The sequence below is a fragment of the Vulpes lagopus genome, chromosome 8 (assembly GCF_018345385.1).
Source record: "Vulpes lagopus strain Blue_001 chromosome 8, ASM1834538v1, whole genome shotgun sequence".
In the NCBI taxonomy this organism is placed as follows: Eukaryota; Metazoa; Chordata; class Mammalia; order Carnivora; family Canidae; genus Vulpes; species Vulpes lagopus.
Window position 1 is genome coordinate 37,293,056 of NC_054831.1, and position 20,755 is coordinate 37,313,810.

The 20,755-nt window shown below is 37.6% G+C and overlaps 1 protein-coding gene across 1 annotated transcript in view; it reads left to right on the forward strand.

The window, feature by feature from the left end:
• The window catches only part of LOC121496476 (phospholipid-transporting ATPase IB-like), a 593,036-nt gene that overhangs the window by 152,163 nt on the left and 420,118 nt on the right, over positions 1-20,755 (forward strand). Inside the window, exons 7-13 of the mRNA XM_041764812.1 lie at positions 2,247-2,320; positions 4,369-4,438; positions 5,467-5,594; positions 6,841-6,952; positions 13,288-13,453; positions 18,432-18,559; positions 19,424-19,501. Of these exons, the coding sequence (XP_041620746.1) occupies positions 2,247-2,320; positions 4,369-4,438; positions 5,467-5,594; positions 6,841-6,952; positions 13,288-13,453; positions 18,432-18,559; positions 19,424-19,501 (756 nt within the window). The remainder of the gene's footprint in view (positions 1-2,246; positions 2,321-4,368; positions 4,439-5,466; positions 5,595-6,840; positions 6,953-13,287; positions 13,454-18,431; positions 18,560-19,423; positions 19,502-20,755) is intronic.

The window sequence follows — 20,755 nt, forward strand, 5'->3', positions numbered from 1 at the left end:
TAGTGAATGCTGGGAGGCAGTTCTTTAGTGCAGCTCGATAGCTTTGCTTGACTTTGAGAAGACCTTTGAGCTTATTTTTCAAAATGAAGAAGCTTGAGAAATCCTCTGAGGCTAGAGTGGATTCAGGGATCTAGAAGGGGCTCCTTCTCACCTTTAAGAATTCTCACTCGAGAAAGTTCACACACTCAAGGGACAGCCATGCCCAAGAACGCCAAATAGAAAATCATTTTCAAAAATGTTTCCAGCTAAGTAGTTTTTTATGCACATGAAACTTCTTAGTACTTTGTTACTGGGATATGAATATTTCTTTATTCAAATAACTAAGATGGGAGAAAGCCATAATTTCCGTTGTCCTCCCACTGAATTAGCAAAAAATCCACTGCTCTTTTTCTTTGGAAAACATGACCAATTTTCCTTTCTAGTTTTTAATTAACTGCTTCTTCTGATTTTTTCTATGTAATTAAACTATTCACATAAAATATTTCTACATTTAAAAACATTTTCAATTTTCCTAAGCATTCCTTGCTTTTGTACTGGTGGTTGTTAAGATAGCTCTGTAGCTTCTATTCCCTGATATTCTCTTTATTGTAGAATATGGAATATACTTATGTACCTTCTTTTTGCCTTTAAATTGATACTAACTTCAAATGTACAGTGGATCTAGAATTTAACACCCTCCCCTTCTAATATCAAGCCTAATTCCTGACTTCCCTACATACATGCTTTGATAAACGATTCAAAGCACTAGCAGGAGATCTTTTTAGTAAACCTTCCTTTTTCCTAATAAAAAGTTAAATATAGGCACCTGCCAGGCCCATTCTCCTAACTTACAAGATCCAGTAGTCTTTCATAGATATTACTTTCATAAGTATTTCATAAGTATTCTGTTTGAAATTCTTGATTTCTGAGAGAATAGTAATTTGTGTTAGAATAAGAAGCAAGGCCTAGATGCCCATTTTGAGTTTTGAACTTACTCATGTGTGGTGAGAACAGCCTTTATTCTTGTGCTGAGAATCATGGCCTCTCTTTCACACTCCTAGTGTCCATTTGGTTACACTCCTGCTGGTAGAGACTAGCAGTTAGCACATGCCTGTTTCATTCCCGGTGCTTGCATATGCTTCCTTTATCACTGCACCAGGCCTACGGGTAAGTATTGATATTTCTCCATTTTATAAGTGAGGACGCTGGAGCTCAGGGAGGTGAAGGGCTTGCCAAGATCCTAAGGCTAGTGTGTCTGTGAAGCTTGGATTTGAACCTAAGCCTGCCTGACTTGAAAGCTCATATTCTACATAACTGGGTGCTTCTGTGATGTCATTTAAAGCATTTACAAACCCTTGACCACAGTGTTCATGTTCAGCAGGTTAAGGCTTTTTTTTTTTTTAAGCACCTATGCTGTTTCCCTAGGTGGTCTCTGACTTTGGCTGTGACTCTTTTTCTAGGCAAGTTCTTGATGCTGTACAAATCTTCTCTGTTTTAAGAGGCGTATTTCCAGGGGACCTCTTAAATGCACTGTTGGATGAATTTAGTATTGCTGTATAATCGACCACTGGCTAGTTGCTTGGTTTTGAATCTTGGGCCTAACACTCATTGGCTGTGTGACCTTGATCAAATTCTTTCTCTTTGAGTCTCAGTCTCCCCATTTGTAAAATGGAGAGAATATACGTGTTAACTCAGTTGATCCTTGCAATCACTGCATGAAATATGTGATGTCAACCTTTTTTTATATATAGATGAGAAAACTGATACACACAGAGTTTACATAACTTGCTCTGGGTTACACAGGACTAGCAAAGAGTCCAGCCGGGGTACTTGAGCCCAGCATTCAAGCTGGCTCTGGAGCTGTGCACTTAACCACTCTCCCCTACTGTGGACAGCTGTAGGATTGTTCCAGAGTTCCAGAGTGGAATTTGCAAGTGGGTGGAATAACTGTAACAAAATGAAACCTTAATAGTTGTTCTGATTCTCCTCTTTTCTTGCTCTCCTTTTCTGTTTTTTTGGTTTGTTTTGTTTTGTTTTGTTTTGTTTTCTTTTCTTTTCTTTTTCATTCAGTGTCATAGCGGAAAGGCAGTGTTACTATTTGTACTGAAATATTTTCCTTCTGTTCTTGTCAAGGAAAATATTTTGGGCTTCTGTCTTAAGCTTCATGACATAATTATATAGAAATTTTTTCTTCAAATATTTAGCCCCCTTAATCACTGTGCATTCTTGTTTTTCATGCTCCTCTGTTCTTGTCCCTGGTTTTCTAGGTGGCCGTGGGAGACATTGTGAAGGTCATCAATGGGCAGTACCTCCCAGCAGACATGGCCCTGCTTTCCTCCAGGTCAGGTGTGCGAGTGGGCACAGTGTTTGAAATAAATGTGAAGAACAGTTAAGCATTAGATGGTGACTACAGGAATCACAACCATCTCTTTTCTTTCCAATCCCCAGGCACCAGTTTTCTCTCTCTGGAGGGTTCTTCTGTTACTTGTCATTTGCCTTTTTGTTCCCACCTTTCTTTCTCCCATTCATTCCCTTGTGCTTTGGTAGAACACTTAGATTTATTGATTTATTTTAGTCTCATAAGGCTTCTAGGCTATTCTTCATTCATGTGATGCTCCAGAGCAGTGGAGTGAGTCCATCAGTAACACGAGATTGCATGCAGCTTTTCTGAGGCTTGAGAACCAGTCTCCTGGTGGGTCCAGCTAGGAGACTTCCCATGGAGCCAGGGACTCCTTTACTAACTGCTCAGAGATCCGGGCCATGTTTGCAGGCTAGACATGACCTGCAGTTGGTGTTCTCCCTTCATTCGTCCACTCTGTGTCCCCCTTTATGCCCAAGGGCTATTGCTATGTTCTCCAGGTAATTTTGTGCTGGAAAGGTATCACCAATCACTAAGTGACATGAATAATGGACCGTGCAGTCCTTGACTTTTCCTTGGCTTGATATATAAAAGTATATATCAAAGAGGGTATGCTACAATTAGGACATGAATAAACTTCTTTTTATGAGTTCAAAATTAAATTTTATGCTAAGACTAAAACTTCTGTGTTTATATGCTGCTGGGAATCCTAGATACTCATACTGTTGGCATTTTCTTTGAATGCAGACAGTGTTTTTTTCATTGGATTTGATTTTACATTTTTTTATGCCTTAGCATGAATTTTCTGCTCGACATAAAAGGTTTAAAAATAGGATCCCAGAAGGAAAAGCACCATATACATACAGCAGGACTCATATTTATCCCTATTGATTGGTAACAACAGAAATAGTGAAATGTGGATCACTTGACAGTTTGGTGTATGAGTTTTCACTGTAACCCTCAGAAAACCTAGTTCTAATATGAGTTTGCTTGAGTGGATAGGGTGTTTTCAGGATGCTTATTAGTGTTTGAGTCTGTACATTGTGCTAAGCACTCCGCTGAGTACATCATCCCATCTAATCTTCCTCCAAACCCTTGCCATCCCTACTTTATGCATGAGAAAATAGAGATTAAACAACTTCCAAGTCCATACAGCCTATGAAGGTAGCAGTAGGGGATTTTTAACTTAGCCAGTGGGTTGCAGACTCCATTCTCTTAACCACTAACTCTGCATCTAACCTCGATGATTGGAGGTAGCAATATACAGTATCTGCCATTATTATTGCTTTTCTTTAAAAAAAAAGATTTTGTTTATTTATTTGAGAGAGAAAGAAAGCATGAGCAGGGGAAGTGGCAGAGGGAGAGAGAGAAGCAGACTCCTCGCTGAGCAGAGAGCCTGACAACAAGGCTCTATCCCAGGACCCTGAGATCATGACCTGAGCCGAAGGCAGACACTTAACCAACTGAGCCACCCAGGCACCCCTGCCATGCTTATTGTTATTCTTCGAGTGTTCTGTCCTTAAATTAGGCGTTTTGATTAAAAAGTTACCTGTTGACATAGTAGAAGGTGCCAGGAAGACAAAGCCTGCCAAACCTGTGTCTTCATTCCTGAACTCTGGCTGTAATGTTTTTCAAAGGATGTGTTTGTACCAGCTGTGTCTAGGGTAGCTCTTTTGGTCAGGAGCAGGCCAAGTCTCAGATTCTAAGGGTCACTCAAACACAGTAGTGGGGTCTGAGTTGGCACATACTGTGTTTCCCTTAACCCACCAGTCCTCTTCTCATTCTTTTTCAGTTATTTCTGCTACCTAAATTCAAGTAGCCATTATATGGGGGCCATAAAGGTGGATCATGGGGCAAACAACTTTGTGTTGGTGTTGAACCTCAGAGACGAGTGTCTTTCTGGTCACTTACTACAAAGGTTGTTGAAGGCCAGTCAGCAGATACAATTTCCATGGTAGAGACTTTGTGAGCTATGAATTTGTGGAGAAGACATTACTAAATTTTGACTTTTTAAATTTCTCTCTCCATAGTGAACCTCAGGCAATGTGTTATGTTGAAACAGCTAATCTAGATGGGGAGACGAACCTTAAAATACGTCAGGTAAAGTAATCTTTTATGACTTGTGTTGTTATGGAGGTCCAAACTGTGAATTTGGTCTGCTGTACTAGTTAGTCTTTTTCTAGAGAAAAATGGTCTGTTAGAGTTATGCCTTAACCGTAATGGAACCCATGGGAAGCATGTGCCTTTAGTATGAAGGGAACCCCTTGAGAGGGACAGCAGAGTTAGAAAAAGTGAGCTTCACTCATGTATGGATTACAAAGGGTATCTTGCCTTAATTTATGTCTTAGATCTGTGTCTGTTAGTACAGGGGGAAAGAGATCCCATCATCTAGGTTGAGCCATGTGGTGAAAAGGCATCAGCTATATGGAGAGATGCTCTAGACAAGCTCTGGACACCTTACTTTACATTGTTGTTGTAACTGAGACTTTAATTCTAGAGAGTAATGTATTAGACACAAAATTTCTATATAGAAGTACAGCCTTAAAGCTGTTCTTACTATATATTTTAATTCTAGAATGAAAAATGTTCTTTACTATAATATGAATTTTAAGCATTTGGCATTTAAATTTTCTGTTATATAAAGTTGAATTTGATAGTTCTGTCCACCTGTCTTTCTTTTCTACCTTAGATACTTGATTTAGGTAGATTTTGTTTGTTTGTTTAAAGAATTGCTAAGTATTAGAAATAATACTGGTACGAATAAATACTATATTAAAAGAATGCTTTATTCTGTTTTTATGAATGTTTTTGCGTTTGTATTAAAGTAGAGCTAATAGAGTGCTCTGTGTAAGGTGCTTGAGTATGTGGTTCCTTGAACATGGATGTTCCCAACATAGTGGGAAAATCTTTGCACTTCATTAAATTCTTTGTAAACTTTTGCATTAGGTGCTGTGGCAAAGGCTGCCTGGAAGTCTATATTGAGGGTCTGGGAGCTTGATTTGTTAGCTTTCCCAGTTACTCCTGTTTTAGATGATACATTATTTCCTTTGGATTAGCAATGGGGATGCTGAATGTTGTCTAACCCTGGAAGATTGTATTCAGTTTCCTCTTTTGGTTTAATGTTTTAGGGTTTAAGTCACACTGCTGACATGCAAACAAGGGAAGTATTGATGAAGTTATCTGGAACTATAGAATGTGAGGGACCCAACCGCCACCTCTATGACTTCACTGGAAACCTGCATGTTGATGGGAAAAGGTAACACTTTAGTTTCTCTTCGATTTATGTATTTATTTATTTATTTAGTTAGTTAGTTAACTAAGTTCTTAGATGGGACCAGGAATTACTGGAACCTAGGTAAAATATCAGTTTGTTTTTTTGATTTCATAATATTTTAAAACCGTGAAATTTCTTGGTTTAGCTTAGATATGAGAGACTGAGCTTTTCCTGAAGCACAATTTCCATCATTATAAACCTTATTTCCCTTAAATTTAAGGAAAAGACTGATTTTTGTCAATAAAAACAGCCTGGGTCTGTAATGAGATTATTGGCACTGACTGTTTTTCTGTGTGTATTTACCTACCAGGAAGGAGAGGTGGTTTGGGCTGCATAAAACTTTCTAGAAAAGCAGAAGAGAAGCATGTCAGGTCTATAAGAGCTAATCTGTTTATTAGAGAAATATATATTTTTTTCCTTTGGCTAGCATTCTTCTAAGAGCATCTGTTTTTATTGAGTGGAAGGAACAGCAATTTCTCTTCCTTTGGAATATTCACTGCCCTGTGGTCTCTATTCTGTTGTCTTCGTCCTCTTGGCATTTGTTTGATTGTTGGAGAGTCATTTTTGTCATTATGTTGGGGTGCAGTTTCTTCCTTCTGCCTGTCTTTAATCTGTATGCTCCTTACCGATTCTTCCCACCTTTATATTTTGAACAGACTCAAAGGGAAGGACCTGACTGTGGGGATCAACCCAAAATAACTATGGCAGTTGTGACTGCTTTCTTGGTTTTCACTTAGCATGTAGAGCCATTTTGAATTTCTAAATTATCACTCAGCCCTTTATTTAACCATTAAGTCATCCTTGACAAATTTGATATTCTAGCTTTATAGTCTAAAAACTAAACTGAGTTTTCTAAATGAATAAGCTTCTGGTTATTTTAGCAATTTCTTTTTTGGGTGTGGAGTTCTATAACTGGGTTATAAAAGAATACAAATCCCTCTAACATTTTCTAAGAAAACAATATATGATAATAATATATACATATATTTTTTTCTTGTAGTGATGAATTGATAGGATAAAATATTTTTGTGGGTCTTTTTTTTTTTTTTTTTTGGTAGATGAAGGCAGTGGTAACCTTTATTGCTCCTGTGTCTCAGTGAAACAGTTCAAATTTGACTAAAAGAAATGTTCGAATTAATTGGTTAATTGTGGGTTTATGTTTAAGGGGGAAAGCTCATGCTCATTTATCAAACTATCATTAAATATAAATGTTGTTTCTTATTTTTAGCCCTGTTCCCCTTGGGCCTGACCAGATCTTATTAAGAGGTACACAGCTTAGAAATACTCAGTGGGTCTTTGGCATAGTTGTTTATACTGGACACGACACCAAACTCATGCAGGTAAAACATTTCTATGCTGAAAACAATGCTGATTTCAGTCTTTATTTTTTTTCTTTCCATTTTTATGGAGTAGAGTGTGCAAATACAGATACTGCATTTAGGGAGTTCAAGTTTGTCTGTGAACCTAAATTCTGATGCTGGGGTAGTTTTTCCTGGATTTCCATTATTGTATCAGATGTTTGTTACCTCTTGCTTGAAATATCAATGGTCTTAATTTTCCAGATTTAGGGGGACAATCAGTTCTAGCTTATCCTCTGGACTTAAGTGGGGATTCATTCTAACTTCTTTATTTCTCTGCTTCTCTTCCTCACCCCACAGGTTAGGATTTTATAGTACATTGTTCTTTTAATTGAATCATCGGAAATTTAAAATCAGTTATTTTTGAACTAATGTTTATTCTTCATACACACAAAAAATTAAGTTAAAATGATTTTGCTCTTTCTCCCTGTTAATGATTTTTAAATGATTTGTGAATTTATAGCAGCCCTCATTTGTATTATGATATATTTTGCCAGACAACTTTTGAAATTCTGTATAAATCAGTGTCCCAATGTGTCATTTCTTATATTTCTTTGGTATCTTTTGGATCTTATTTTGCGAATGGTTGCTATTCATGAGAATCAGCTTTTGAGCTTGTCTGCTCTCTTTTTTTTTTTTTTTTAATCAATTCCAAAGCATGTGTTTGACTGTGTTGAACCAAATCTTGAAGTAGGCTGTGTGGATACAGTAGTGAAAGGCTCAGCTCTCAACTTCTGGGAGCCACGCAGACTAAGAAATTACCATGTAGAATGATTACTGCAGTATGTGTCATGACAAAGTGCTGTAGATGTTTACAGAAGGGCCAAACAACCCAGGGTTGGGGCTGTTAGTTGACTAGATGCTCAAAACCCATTTCAGATGGAGTGTTATAGAGGGAGGTTCTTGTGTTGGTACACTGTTTGAGGTAAGATGATGGAGGAAGAGAGAGTTAAATGTTCATTATTTTAGATGAGGTGATAGACCCTATGTTTACCCCAGCTGGGAAATGCGATATAGACAGGGTGGTGGGTGGTGGGGAGTGTGGGAGATGGTGGGCATTAGAAAGCTTCAGAGACCTGTGACATTTAGACTGTTGGAGTTGCCTCACGACAGGTTGATCAGTGTGTAAGGTGCTTGTCTTGGAGTTTCTGGGGGTGAAAAGACCAGGGAGTGAGCCATGGGAGTAGAAGCTAATGGTAGAGCTAATGCTAGGAGGCCATTTCATGCTGGGAAGTAAAGGACTGAGAAGACAATGCATCTGTGCTCAGTGCTGAGATTTTGAAGATGGATAATGGCAGAGCCAAGGCCAAGATGGATACCATAAGCTAACTGCTCACCTCTTCAGAGGGTGAGGGTTGTGGCTGAGAGGTTGGTAGCTTTATTGAGGGAAGAGTCAGAAGGCAGTGTAGCCAAATGGCATGAATTTCATGAGTGAATGTTTTAACACAGCATCAGAGGCATAAAGTGTCAGAAGTACTACCAGCTTCAGATTCCAAGACATGTGAGTCTTCACTGGAGCATCTTCTGCTCAAGGGGCTTCAGGGAAAGAGTGCCCTCAGCAGGATGAAAAGCTCCAGAAGGAGGATGAGGACATGGAGAATTTTTGGTCCTGGGATGGGAGGGTGTGTTGGAATGGCTGCAGAGGGAGTCTGTGCACCAGGGTGGAGATCCATTGCATCTGAGAGAACAAATAGTTGGTGAATGCTCAGGCCCCTCTTGGTTGGATCAGGATGATTGAGTATATCTGAAATGTGTCTCATCTGTCCTTCCTGCTAGATCCTCACTGGTTCAGAGCTGATTGGAAAGTTTAAAGTTTGTTGGTTCTGAGAAGCTTGTATGTGGAGGCTTTATCTTGAATGGTTTAGTGTTCTCCATCTAGTAAGAATTCTCTGACTTCCCAGGCCAGTGCCAGCAGCTATGTCTGATAGTTGGAGCTCCACTCACATGTCACTTCAGTTTTTATGATGAAGTGTCCGACAAAGACTTGGCTTACATTTAAGTGGGCCACAAGACCTGTTTTGAGATTGTGCATATTACAATTTTTTGTTTTTTTGCATATTACAAATGTAACCACTCTCCAAGGTTCCTTGTATACCAGTTGTTTTTTTCAGGATGACACTGGAAGTGCAGCTTTCTAGCTAAGGTGTAAGAGATAATTAAGCCACACCTAAAAATGATCCCATCATCTTTTCAGTGAGCAAGGCATGCACAAAATTACCTCATGGAAGTTTATATCTCGTGAGTGAGATAGGCACTTCTCTTTGCACCTGTATGTGATAAACCTGTGCAAGGCTTATATGTATAGAATTAATAGTATATAGAATGACGGAAAGCCCCAGAAACATCTGTGCTAAACTTGCTGTGCCTTTAGAACTGAAACACGAAGTAAAAATAATGAGCTTTCAAGAGGAATATAATAGAACATGTAGAGCTGGAAGCTATCCTGTTTGTGAAATAATATTTTTTTTGTCTGTACTTGTTCTGCTCGACCAGAGAGGAAGCACCATTACTTTAGGGTTCTTCTACTTTTTTTGTTTGTTCTGTAAACTCTTACCTGTCTTCTACTCTTCAAAGTTCCCTTATTTCAAGTTCACTGTAGTTACACTTGGAAATATTTTTAATATTACTGTTTCTACTGGTTGATTTAATGGGGAAAAAGTATCATCACCTTAATTATAGCAAATATTTAGTGCCCACATACCTTGTTCTAAGTAATCTGCATATATTAACTCATTTATTCTTCATAGTGGCCCTGTGAGGAAGATGCTATTATTGTGTTCCTTTTTAGATGAGGACAATGAGACCAGGTGTCTAAGTAAGTTAATGAAGTTATACACCCACCCAGTAAGAGTGATTCGGGATTCAAACCTAGGCAGTCTGACTCTTGAGTACACGTTCTCACTAGTTACTCTACTGACTACTTTCTTAGGAGGGCAAAAGTGTATAGAATTCAGATCTGTTATAAACTTTTCAGACTCTAACATTTTTGGCTTTTCTTTTTTTTTTTTGTAACTATGAGTAAAGTTTTAATTAAATACACTTATAAGCACTGCTTTAATGGCTGTTTGTGGGAGCAAAACATTCTAAGAAACCTAAATGACAAATGACAATAGGGATGATTCTGGAATTATATATAGCCAATTAATTCAAGTTTTGATTACTTTTATCACTATTAAAATTTTGTTAAATTAACAAAACATGAATTTTAATAGTGATAAAAATAATCAAAACTTTTTTTGGCTATATAACTGTATGTGTTTTAACATGTGTATAGATTCACATAATTACTAACATATTCATGAAAGGTGTTATTCGAAAGATGCTTATTTCTATTAAGAACTCCATTACTCAAAAGCAGCAATATTTTCTAAGAATTGTATAGAAGAATTTAAAATGCTAGTCTGAATTTAACATTACCTGCTCATCATTGCAAGTTGAAATGTTCAGGGAATGGGAGTAAGTAGGCAGAGGTTGACTTTCTACAAAGTGCATGTGATAAAGTTTTGGGCTCTTACATTGGAGGAGTCCTAACCTTGTTAACTGGCCAGGACTCAACCACTGGAAAAGATCAGAAGCCAGTGAACTAATGGAGTCATAGAAATGATGCTTATTATAATTTTTTTTCTGCCTGTGCCTACAGTGAATGTGTGTTAAAAATGATAAGATCATGTGTTTTAAAAGCTTGGGATAGGCACCCTTGGAACTGGTCTGTTGGTTTCTTCAGTGAGAGCAGAGGTAGTATGTTGTCCCCATCAGCCTGTAGATGGGATTTGATTGATGGATCAGCCTTCACTAGTAGATTTCCATTTAGAAGTTTAAAGGACTTTTTAAAAAAGTCTGTAAAGGACAAATAATTCAAAGAACTGAAGTGAAAGGGAGAAAAGTGAATATAAAGAAAGATGCTGTTGTTCTGTTTAAATGTTGAAACATTTCAAAACTGCCATTAAACGGGTTCTTACATGTCTCTGCCCCTGCAGAAAACTACGCCACGGTTGTAGTATTTGTGGGTTTGGGGATAGAATTCAGATAACTGTTTCAGTGATGTGGTATGAGCTTCTCGAAGGAACTTATGGATGAATTGCTCTCTTATTTTATTTATTATTTTATTTATTTTATTTTATTTTATTTATTTTATTTTATTTATTTTATTTAAAGATTTTATTCACTCATGAGACACACACACACACACACACAGAGAGAGAGAGAGAGAGAGAGAGAGAGAGAGAGAGGCAGAGACACAGGCAGAGGGAGAAGCAGGCTCCAGGCAAGGAGCCCAACGTGGGACTCGATCCCGGGACTCCAGGATCACGCCCTGGGCCGAAGGCAGGCACTAAACCTCTGAGCCCCCCAGGGATCTCCACTCTCTTTTTATTTGATTTTATTTTCATCTTGTGACTTTATTCATATTCTTAATTTTTGGAGACATTTTCATCCTAGCTCTTTTAACGATCAGACAGGTTGAGAACAGTGAAGTGTGCTTACTTAAATTTTGCCCAAGGCACCATTTGTATGGCTAGTTAGTGCCTTTCAAGCTTTTAAATCACCTGTTTATGCAAATCTGTGTTAGTAGTAGAGAGACCAGTTTGTGATTCCTGCAGACTGAAGCTCCTGTGTCCATCTTCCCCTATCCAGTTCTTGGCTTCTGATCTAATCCAGGCTCTGTTCACCTCCAGGAGTGGATTATTACCATCTTCTGGGTTACTGTGTTAGTTTCCTATTGCTGCCATAACAAATTATACAAATTGATAGCTTAAAATAGCACGAAGTTGTCATGCTACAGTTCTGTAGGTCAGAAGTCTGATAGGGGTCTCATCCATATCACGATGCCCATAGGGCAGCATTCCTTTCTAGGATACTCTAGGAGGTTCTAGAGGAGAATCTGTTCCTTGCCTCTTCAGCCTTCTTGAACCCTGCCTGAATTTTTTGGAACATGACCATCTTTTTCCATTGCCAAAGCTGGCATATTGCATTTCTTGGGCTATTCTTGTGTAACCACATTTCCCTCTGACTGTAGCCAGGAAAGAATCTCTTCATTTTCTGTTTTTAAAAGTCTATGTGGGTTAAATTGGAACCACTTGCATAATCCAAGATAATTTCCCTAAATCACATCCTTAATTTTGTTAATTTAAACTTTCTTTTTCTTTTTTTTTTTAATGAGAGAAAAAGTGACGGGGAGGGAGGAACAGAGGGAGAGGAACAAACAAACTCCATGCTGAGTGTGGAGCCTGACACATGGCTTGATCCCAGGACCCTGAGATCATGACCTGAGCCAAAACCAAGAGTCAGATGCTCAACCTGAGCCATCCAGGTGCCCCAGTCATATCCTTAATTTAATCACATATGCAAAACCCCTTTTATCACGTAAAATAATGTATTTACAGGATCCAGGTATTAGGGCATGGCCATCATTTGGGGAACCATTATTTTTCTCACCACGACAATCAGAAAAATTTTAGTAAAGTGACTTCAGGTGCATAACTGTTTAGTGAAACTAGTTCCATTGACTTTTCCAACACTGAGAGGATATAGTTTCAGATTTCCCACCTATGTGCAGAGGTCCTTGAATCTGGCTTTAATGAATCTTTCTGATTTCACTTGCCAATACTGGATTCTCTTCCAGCCGGGATTGTCTCCCCATCTGCCATGAGAAATCAGCATGTATTTTTATAGATGGTTAGGCTATCTTCCATTTTTGTTTTACTTTCCTGTCAACATTCTGTTTATAATTCAAGAATGCACTCATATTCCTGACAACCACTAGAGCTTTCCTGCTTGTTTCCTGTTCACACACATTTTTCCAAATGAACTTTGTCCATTCATTTATTTTGATACCTATTGATGTCAACACCTATTTTGCATTTTTTATGTGTATGTGTTTGTGTATGTCTTTTTTCTCAATTTTAAGAGGAAACTATACTGCAAAAATAGTTCTTTGTATATTAATTATAGAATTATATTACTTTGAAGATTCAGTCTAGATTTTTATGGTACAGAATCTTTAAGTTTCTAGTGTCTCTTGAATTAATAACATTCTGATTTCTTTTAAATTGATTTTAAGTAATTTAGAACTTGTTTTCTATGATTGCAAAAGTAGCTAATTTTAAACTAAAATGTAAATAAGTACAGATGTGTTTTTTATTCAAAACTAGCTGTTCATTCAGGAGTATGGTGCATGTTTTAATTTCATTGGTTATTTGGCAAAAGTACATTCTTTCACTTTTTATTTGTTGAATTTGGTTAACTTACCTCCTTTTCTCTCAGCTCTTTAACTCAAGCCTGTTCTATGACTCTTATTCACTTTCAATGCTATTGTACAGAATTCCACAAAGGCACCTCTCAAAAGATCGAATGTTGAGAAAGTGACTAATGTGCAGATCCTGGTGTTGTTTGGCATCCTCTTGGTCATGGCCTTGGTGAGCTCAGTGGGGGCCCTGTACTGGAATGGATCTCAAGGTGGAAAGAACTGGTATATCAAGAAGATGGGTAAGTGTGAGGATGGAGTGACTGCTGAAGTAGGATAAAAGTAGGACCACTTTTGGAAAAGTATGGTTTATGTGTGGTGGCCATGCCATCCTTCATTCTTTTGGCTACTGTATAGAAGGCCAGCCTCCTGAAAGATTAGGAGTTGTGGGATGAAATGAAGATGGACATATGGAGTTGTTTTATATTCAGATGATTGTATTTTTAACAATTTTTAAAATTATTTTCTTCGTAGTTGCTCTTGGGGTTGCAATAAATGTCTTAATTTATCGACATTTGCTTCAGATGAATACTAACTTAATTACAGTAAAATACAGAAAATTTACTCCAGTATAGATTCATTTCTTCCCTTGCTTTATGTTATTGTCATATCTATTACATATATGTTTCTACCCCAGTATAAGTGTTATAATTATTGCCTTATATTTTATAATGTCTATTTAAGCAAAAAGAAAAAATATCCTTACAGAGTTATTTTAAATGAACATACTTATCATTTCTAGTATTTTTCATTTCTTTCTGTAAATTTAAGATACCAGCTTGTGTCATTTCTTTGCTTCATGTAGCTTTGTCCTCTCATTTGTTTGTGCTGTCATTGCTGTCATATATATTACGTCTGTATAAAGTCCAGTGATGTACTTTTATATTAATTTTTGCCATATTTTTTAAATTCAAAGGAAAGGATAAAAATATGTAATTGTCTTTTATAAGTGATTGTGTTATTACCTTTACTGATATCCTTTGTGGATTTAATTCCCATCTAGTGTCATTTCCTTTTCCTGCAAAATTTCCATTAGTATTTCTTGTAAGGCAGATCAGATAGCAACAAATCCTCTATTTTTATCTTGGGATGTATTAGTTTCTCCTTTTTTTTTTTTTGAAGCACAGTTTTGCTAAGACAGTGTTCTCAAGAATTGTAGAATTCTTGGTTGATGTTCTTTTCCTTTTGGTACTTTGCATATACTATCCTACTGCCTTCTGGCCTCCATTTTACTGATGAGAAGTCAGCTGTTAATCTTACTAAGTTTTTACCCTTGTATGTAAGTCATTTTTCTATTGCTGCTTTCAAACTTGTCCTCAGTTTTCAGTAATTTTGAGTTTGTTTAGAGTTTAGTTGAGCTTTTTGGATATGTACATTAGTATTTTTCACCAAATTTGGGAATTATTTATTGTTCCTGCCACATTTTCAAACTCTCTTCTCTTTCTGGTAATTCCATTATGTACACTTTGGTCCACGTGATGTGACCTTAGTTTGTGTTAATTTTTCCTTATTCTGTTTTTTTTTCTTTTTCCTGTTCTTGAGATTGAGTAATCTCTTTTGATCTATATTGAGGTTTGTCTGTTTCTCTCTCCTGCTAGCTCACATCTACTCTTCAGTTCCACTAGTGATTTTTTTTTCTTTTCAATTTCAGAATTTCTGCTAGGCTCTTTCTTTCATCTCTTTATCAGTGTTCTCTGATCCATCATTGTCATCATAATTTCTTTTAATTCCATAAAGAGTTCCTTTTAGTTCTTTTTTAAAAGAATTTATTTATTTATTTACGAGAGAGAGAGAGAGAGAGAGAGAGAGAGAGAGGCAAAGACACAGGAGGAGGGAGAAGCAGGCTCCATGCCGGGAGCCCAATGCGGGACTCGATCCTGGGACTCCAGGATCGTGCCCTGGACCAAAGGCAGGCACTAAACCCCTGAGCCACCCAGGGATCCCCTCTTTTAGTTCTTTAAATGTATTTATAATAGCTTCTTTGAAGTCTCTGGTCCATCATTTGGGTCCCCCTCAAGGGCATTTTCTATTGCTTGTTTTTTCCTGGGTCTTTGTATGTTTCATAGTTTTTCCTTTTTTTTTTGTTTTTTGTTTTTTGTTCTTGAAAACTGGGCGCTTTGGATAATATGTTCTGGCAATTCTGGATTCTGTTTCCTCTTCCTCGGGCTTGTTGCTGTTTTTGTTTATCTGTTTAGTGACTTGCCTGGAAAAATTCTATGAAGTCTATTTTCTCCTGCGGTGTATAGCCTCTGCTGTTACTGCTCAGTTTTATTTCCATGTTTTGACTTTTTAATGCCTTTAAAATGTATAGTTTAAAGTATCGAGTGGGTTTTAGTATTTTCACAGATTTGTGCAACCTTTACCCCTTACATACTTTAGAACATTTTCAGCACTGTAGAAAGAAACCCTGTCCTCATTAGCATTCTTCTTGATTTTATTTTTTAAGTCTGGATTCCTAGGGGTAAGCGTAGCTTAGAGGTTAGCCAGTGATTGGTCAGAGGTTGTTTGCTCTATGCATGGCTTGTGTAATGCCTTCAGCTTTTGGGGAATTTAAAGTCTGCTCACATTCAGTCAGGGAGTAGTAGTTCATAAGTACCCTGTCTGGTCTCTCCTAAGCAGCTACAGCCTTGTGCATGGACATGACCTTTGGGACTACCAGGCTTCGGTGTGATCTTACCAAGGTTTCTTTGGCCATTTCTTTCCATGGATATCCCTGTTTAATTTCTGGCTAGTCTCCTCTTTTGTTTGCTCCTACTGATTTTGTAAGATATTTGTCTTCTCTGATTATTAGCCACTGAGATCTCTATTATTTTTGACAGTGCCCCTGGCATGTCTTTTTTTCATGCTATGTTCCAAATAATGTCATCTTCCTCAGGCTGTTCCTGTCCTAACAACCTGCCTTACTCTGGAGCAGCAGCCTGCCTCACCTTGGGATAGAATTTCTGCAATATGGAGCAGGGGTTGATGGGGTGGGGGATGCGAGCTGCCAGTCACAACCACCCATCCAGAACAGAACTTAAGCATCATGGCTCAAGGGGAAAGGAGAGAAAAATAGCTTCTGACATAAATGCCAAAGGTTTCCACTTACATTAAGTAGATTTTTTTGAATACATGCTTTTGAATTTTTTTGTACACACTGTGATCAATTCTCAAGCACCTTAACTGCTAGTTTTTGATAATTTTGTTCAGCTTTATTTCTTCCTTTTTTGGAGAGATTTGCCAATCTCCTTACACAGCAATTCCAGAAAATAAATACTATTTAATGACAAAATATTTTGAGAAATAAATCTGAATTTTAAAACTTTGGAATCTTTGAGGTTTTTGTTACTATTTAAGTATATTTTGGTTAAACCGATCAAAACAGTTTTTCTCTTTACTATTTATTTCATGCAGAAAAATCAAACACTTTTAATTGCCTGGGAGAACTATTGTTGCTACTTTACAAATATGTCTGGGACTCATAGGTTGGATCAAAACCTTTGGTTTTGGTCCTTAAAATTTGGATTTGGACCATGTTATATGTCTAGCTTCAGATATGCAGACTAATACTTTGTGTACATATATAGTTTCATCGTTTTGACATTAGGCAATTTCAAACTCCAGTATGAACTGCATGATTCATGATGAAAGAATGGTCTTTTTGTCCCACCCATCATGCTGTCTGCTTTGTTTTCTCATGGAAAAGTTGGAGTTGTTCTGTTATAAAGCCATCAGACTTCACGTTCTCATTGTCACTGTTGGAGCTTTGACTTCAATTTCTATCATATTCTGTCCTCACTCATCTCTACTTGATTGTTCTTGTTTAGCTGAATGAACTTTTATACATAGGGTCTTTCCTGAATATGCTTTGCTTATTGATCACCTGTATGATGGCACAAAGCTATTTTGGGCCTGTATTCAAACCTGAAATTTTAAATTTCTTAATACATAATTCTAATTGGCAGATACTTGTTCCTAAGCAGATTATACCTCAGGGACATTTGTTAACTGTGGTACTTAGAGATCCTCTTTAGCAACCACTTAATTCAAAAGAACAAGATAGCAAAGTAGCATGTCAGAAAGAAAAGAAGCAATCAGCAGGAAGCCTTAGTAGATGAAAAGTAAATGAAAGGATGGTAGGAAAATAAAACTACTGACTAGTTTTTGCCTATTTTACTTTCTCAGCCTCTTATCTTGCCATCACAACTACCCTCCAGAACTCTCAGGCTGTCAAACAACCACCATTTGACTAATTTCCTGGGGGAAAAACTCAACTGTGGTTTGAAAAACTCAACTGTGGTTTGAAATTACTAATTTCCAATCCTTGCCTTTTACTATCTTGAAATACCAGTTTCCCTCAAGAGGCATCGTTAATACCAGTCAAACCTTTAGTCTTCTGCATTCCCCCCCTCCTCCTGCCAAGATCCTACTACTTTTTCCTTCAACTAGTGTGTCATGATCATCAGGAAAATAACTTTTCTCTTTCGATATAGATCTTGTACCTCTTTTCCCTCTCCTGGTTCCTGTTCCTGTCTAAGCTGACTCACTTCTGTTTTGGATTCTGCCCCCTAGGGGTCTTGATCCATCCTTAGGGATCCTCTTTATTAAGATTTTCTTCTGTTATCTTCAATAAATAGGCTTCAGTCTTCCTGCCTCCCTCTCCTGCTACCATTGAGACTTTTGGGAGTATCCCAGATAGACTCTGACCTTAGTGAGGTTGTAGATATTCCTCACAGCCATTTAAAATGCCTGTATTCTTTTTATGCATTTTTTTTTTTAGTTAGCTTTTTTCTGCCAAAACTAGACTAAAGCCTCTGTTCTTCTGGCTGGCCTTTGGTGACCATGCTTGCCCGTTAAAAAAACCCTCCTGTCCTGGTTTCAGCAATGCCCTATGAACTTCTCCTCAGTAGATGTATGCTGCTGCATGGTCATTGAGGGGCAGGCTTGCTCCTGCTTACTCCCCTCCCCTACAACCTCCTGTTTGAAGCCAACTCTTTATTAGGAGAGATTGTATTAATAAGTCATTGTATTCACAGGTCATTCCACATAGTAAATAGTCAATAGCTGGTTTAATTCAAATCTCTAAATTTCTACATAAGCAACTCAAATCTCTAAAATTTCTATGTAAGCCAGTAGACTTTTTCTGTGAACATCTTTTAGAAAAAGTTCCCAATAATAAAGTAAAAGGAAACCGAATGAGACAAACTGAAGCTATACAGTTACTCTGGTTTTTGTCCACAGACACAACCTCGGATAATTTCGGATATAACTTGTTGACATTCATCATCCTATACAACAATCTTATTCCCATTAGTCTGTTGGTGACTCTTGAGGTTGTGAAATACACTCAAGCTCTTTTTATAAACTGGGTGAGTATCTCAGCAGAGCTTCAAAGCTGAGCTGCCGGAACAATGCCAACTATGTTTTCTCATATTCTCTCAGAGCATCAGTCCTACAGCTGAGCCCCCAGAAAAGGAGGAATATGGATAATTTATGATTGGGTCTAGGACTTGAACTAGCCAGAGAACTGGCAAGGGATCTCTGGCAAAGCTATCATTGAGCTGGTGATGGCAATGACTAGTTACCTGTCACCTCAGCTTCCTGGTCAGTGAGACAAGAGGATATTGGTGCCTGTTTATTCATGGGGTTCTTATGAGGATTAAGTGAGATGATGGAGGCAGAGTGCTTAGCAGATGCATGCCTTCTGTTGAGTGGGGATAAAATGGCTGCAAATGCTTCTTCTGCTTTTACAGTCTGATTAGTGCTGCACAAGAGGTCTCATAGGTGTTGTCTGTTGCAGTGTGCATTATATATCAAAGGTTATGAGGACCATAGATTTGGATTTGGTTGCAAGAGTGGAGGTGGAATTTTAAGAAAACTGCCCTGGCCATTAAGCACTGGACCTCAGCAGCCAATATTGGTAGACTGGGCACTTTCATGTGCATTTTTATTTGATCCTCACAACAATCCTATGAGGGAGATATTGAGCTCAGAAATATGGGTTAGTGTAGGTCATGCAATAATCATCTAGAAACCAAATCTTCTGTATGTAAATTACATGTTTTCTTCTATTATGGCATTTCTCTATACTAATAGCCACTGTACTACCACCCCCAAATTAAAAATGAGCATTAATATTAAGTTATCTGTTGTAGCTTCTTTTCTGTGTTAGTCTAAATGAAGGATTAATTGTATATATTTTCTGAAGCTTCCTCACCCCTTCTCTCTCTCAGGACACAGACATGTATTATCTAGGAAATGACACTCCCGCAATGGCCAGGACCTCAAACCTTAATGAAGAGCTTGGGCAGGTGAGAGCCTTTTTGGGACCTGTGGCAGTGGTGGGTGACTCTAGCATCAGGAGAGCCCAGTGCTAGAACCACGAAACATTTTGGAAAAATAGTTCTTTATGTAGTTTTGATGTCTAAAGAGCTATATATATATAGCATTTGAAAGTTTTGTGAAATAGAAATGTTAGTTGGCTTTGACCTGCTTTTTGAGGCATTGATGTTTTTTATTATCTAAAAGGTGCCTGCAAAAAAAATACGAAAAATAAAGTACAATATTATTTTAGACATTAAAATTGTTTATCAGGAGTAAATGATAGGGAAAACAGTGGTTCAGATCTGTAGGTATTAGGTAATTTTACAAAACATGGAGGAGCTAATTTGAAGGACATAAATCTACTAAATTTCTCACATGTTTTAGATTTTGTTTCTGGAAAATCCCAGGGAACAAGTTTCTTTTTTGTCATCACCCTTGGAACCCATGTGTCCTTTAATGAGTTGTTTTGCATTATATCTTCATCTTCTATTGAAATTACTGTAAGGACTATCCTTTTGAATGCACTGCAATTAGAGATGATAATTTCATTTTATACATCTTATTTAAACCTCCCAACAGCCCTACAGGGGTGGGTGCTATATATGTCAGACTAAATTTGGCTCCTCTTTGAACCCTTTTTCAGTTTTTCGGGTAGAGTAAATTTATCTTTCTTCTAGGTCCCCGTACCAGTCTCCCCAAATATGCATACTGTAAAATGAGAGATGTGATAGTGATGTGGTGTCTGTTTTCTCCTGGAGCCTTTTGAGCCCATTTTGAGGGTGTGATTGTGCCTGGGATAAGGTCTTTGGCTGCCTTGGTCAGTCTAGCATAGTGCTCAGTATACTATTCTCAGGACCCATTCAACTAGATTCCAGTAATTGAAGGATTAAAAGTGCTCCAGTTCAAAAAACAAAACAAAACAAAACAAAAAGTGCTCCAGTTCTACCAAGGATAATAATTCATCCTAATTGGGAATATGGGAAAACTTTGCTTGCTCCAAAAGTTTTGAATTGGAACTTAAGGATAAGTTAAAATTCAATAGGAGAATGAGAGCAAGTCTGGATAATTCTGTATTGAAAATTTTGCATTTTTAAACATTTGATACAACCTTTTAATTTTTTCTAAAAAGGGGCAGAAAGACATTGTTTATTGGAAAGCTGAATCTATTGAATTTTTTTGTACCCCTAGACTTACTTCGTGTAAAATTCATATAAAAACTTATTTATAGTTGGAGCGTTAAT